Source organism: Octopus bimaculoides, chromosome 9, assembly GCF_001194135.2.
Source record: "Octopus bimaculoides isolate UCB-OBI-ISO-001 chromosome 9, ASM119413v2, whole genome shotgun sequence".
In the NCBI taxonomy this organism is placed as follows: domain Eukaryota; kingdom Metazoa; phylum Mollusca; class Cephalopoda; order Octopoda; family Octopodidae; genus Octopus; species Octopus bimaculoides.
The window spans coordinates 17,656,726-17,657,415 of record NC_068989.1 but is presented as its reverse complement, the minus strand read 5'-3'; the positions used below and the strand labels follow the sequence as shown (position 1 = coordinate 17,657,415).

The following is a 690-nucleotide window of genomic DNA, read 5'->3' as shown; positions in this document are numbered from 1 at the left end:
AAAAAATCATATATTAATTAATATCGATTAATTACCAGGAAGCTAGCACGTTTAAAGAATCAAAGAGATTCAGAAACAGTATCTGCAATCTCAGGGGATTAAAGTACATTTTTATATATAAGGTTGACCACTAACGTGGACATTCAATGTGCTAGAAATGGATCACATCTTGTGTATTTCTAGCACATTGAATGTCCACGTTAGTGGTCAACGTTATATATAAAAATGTATATATATATATATACACGCACACATGCATACATGTATACATATATATGCACATACTTGTATACATGTATATGCATATACATACATATATATATTGTGTGTTTATATATATATTTTTTTCTTTATTTTCTTTTTCAATAGACTTCACGTGCCCTATGGAATCCGGCCTTTTCCCTGACCCACAAAGTTGCAGACATTTTTACCAGTGTGATTGGAATCATTCCTACAGAAAAGATTGTCCTGGAAACTTGCATTTCAACGAGGCACTACAAGTGTGTGATTGGCCAATGAAAGCCAACTGCAACATTGGAAAATAAATACACCTAAAATGAACTTCTATAATCCCCACTATGTTTCCTATAAATCAAGACTGAATTTTCATTTCACCGTACGATGATAATTTTTAATTTGAAAATATATTAATAAATATTTGTTTTCTACAACAATCACTTTCACTATATA

At 30.7% G+C, this 690-nt stretch overlaps 1 protein-coding gene across 3 annotated transcripts in view; it reads left to right on the top strand.

Annotated features, from left to right (window-relative positions):
• The window catches only part of LOC106877074 (fibropellin-1), a 34,188-nt gene extending 33,504 nt beyond the window's left edge, over positions 1–684 (top strand). For all 3 annotated transcript variants that reach the window (XM_014925859.2, XM_014925858.2, XM_014925860.2), the window contains one exon: positions 370–684. In XM_014925859.2, the coding sequence (XP_014781345.1) occupies positions 370–545 (176 nt within the window). In that variant the 3' untranslated portion in view covers positions 546–684. The remainder of the gene's footprint in view (positions 1–369) is intronic.
• Positions 685–690: the final 6 nt, after the last annotated feature.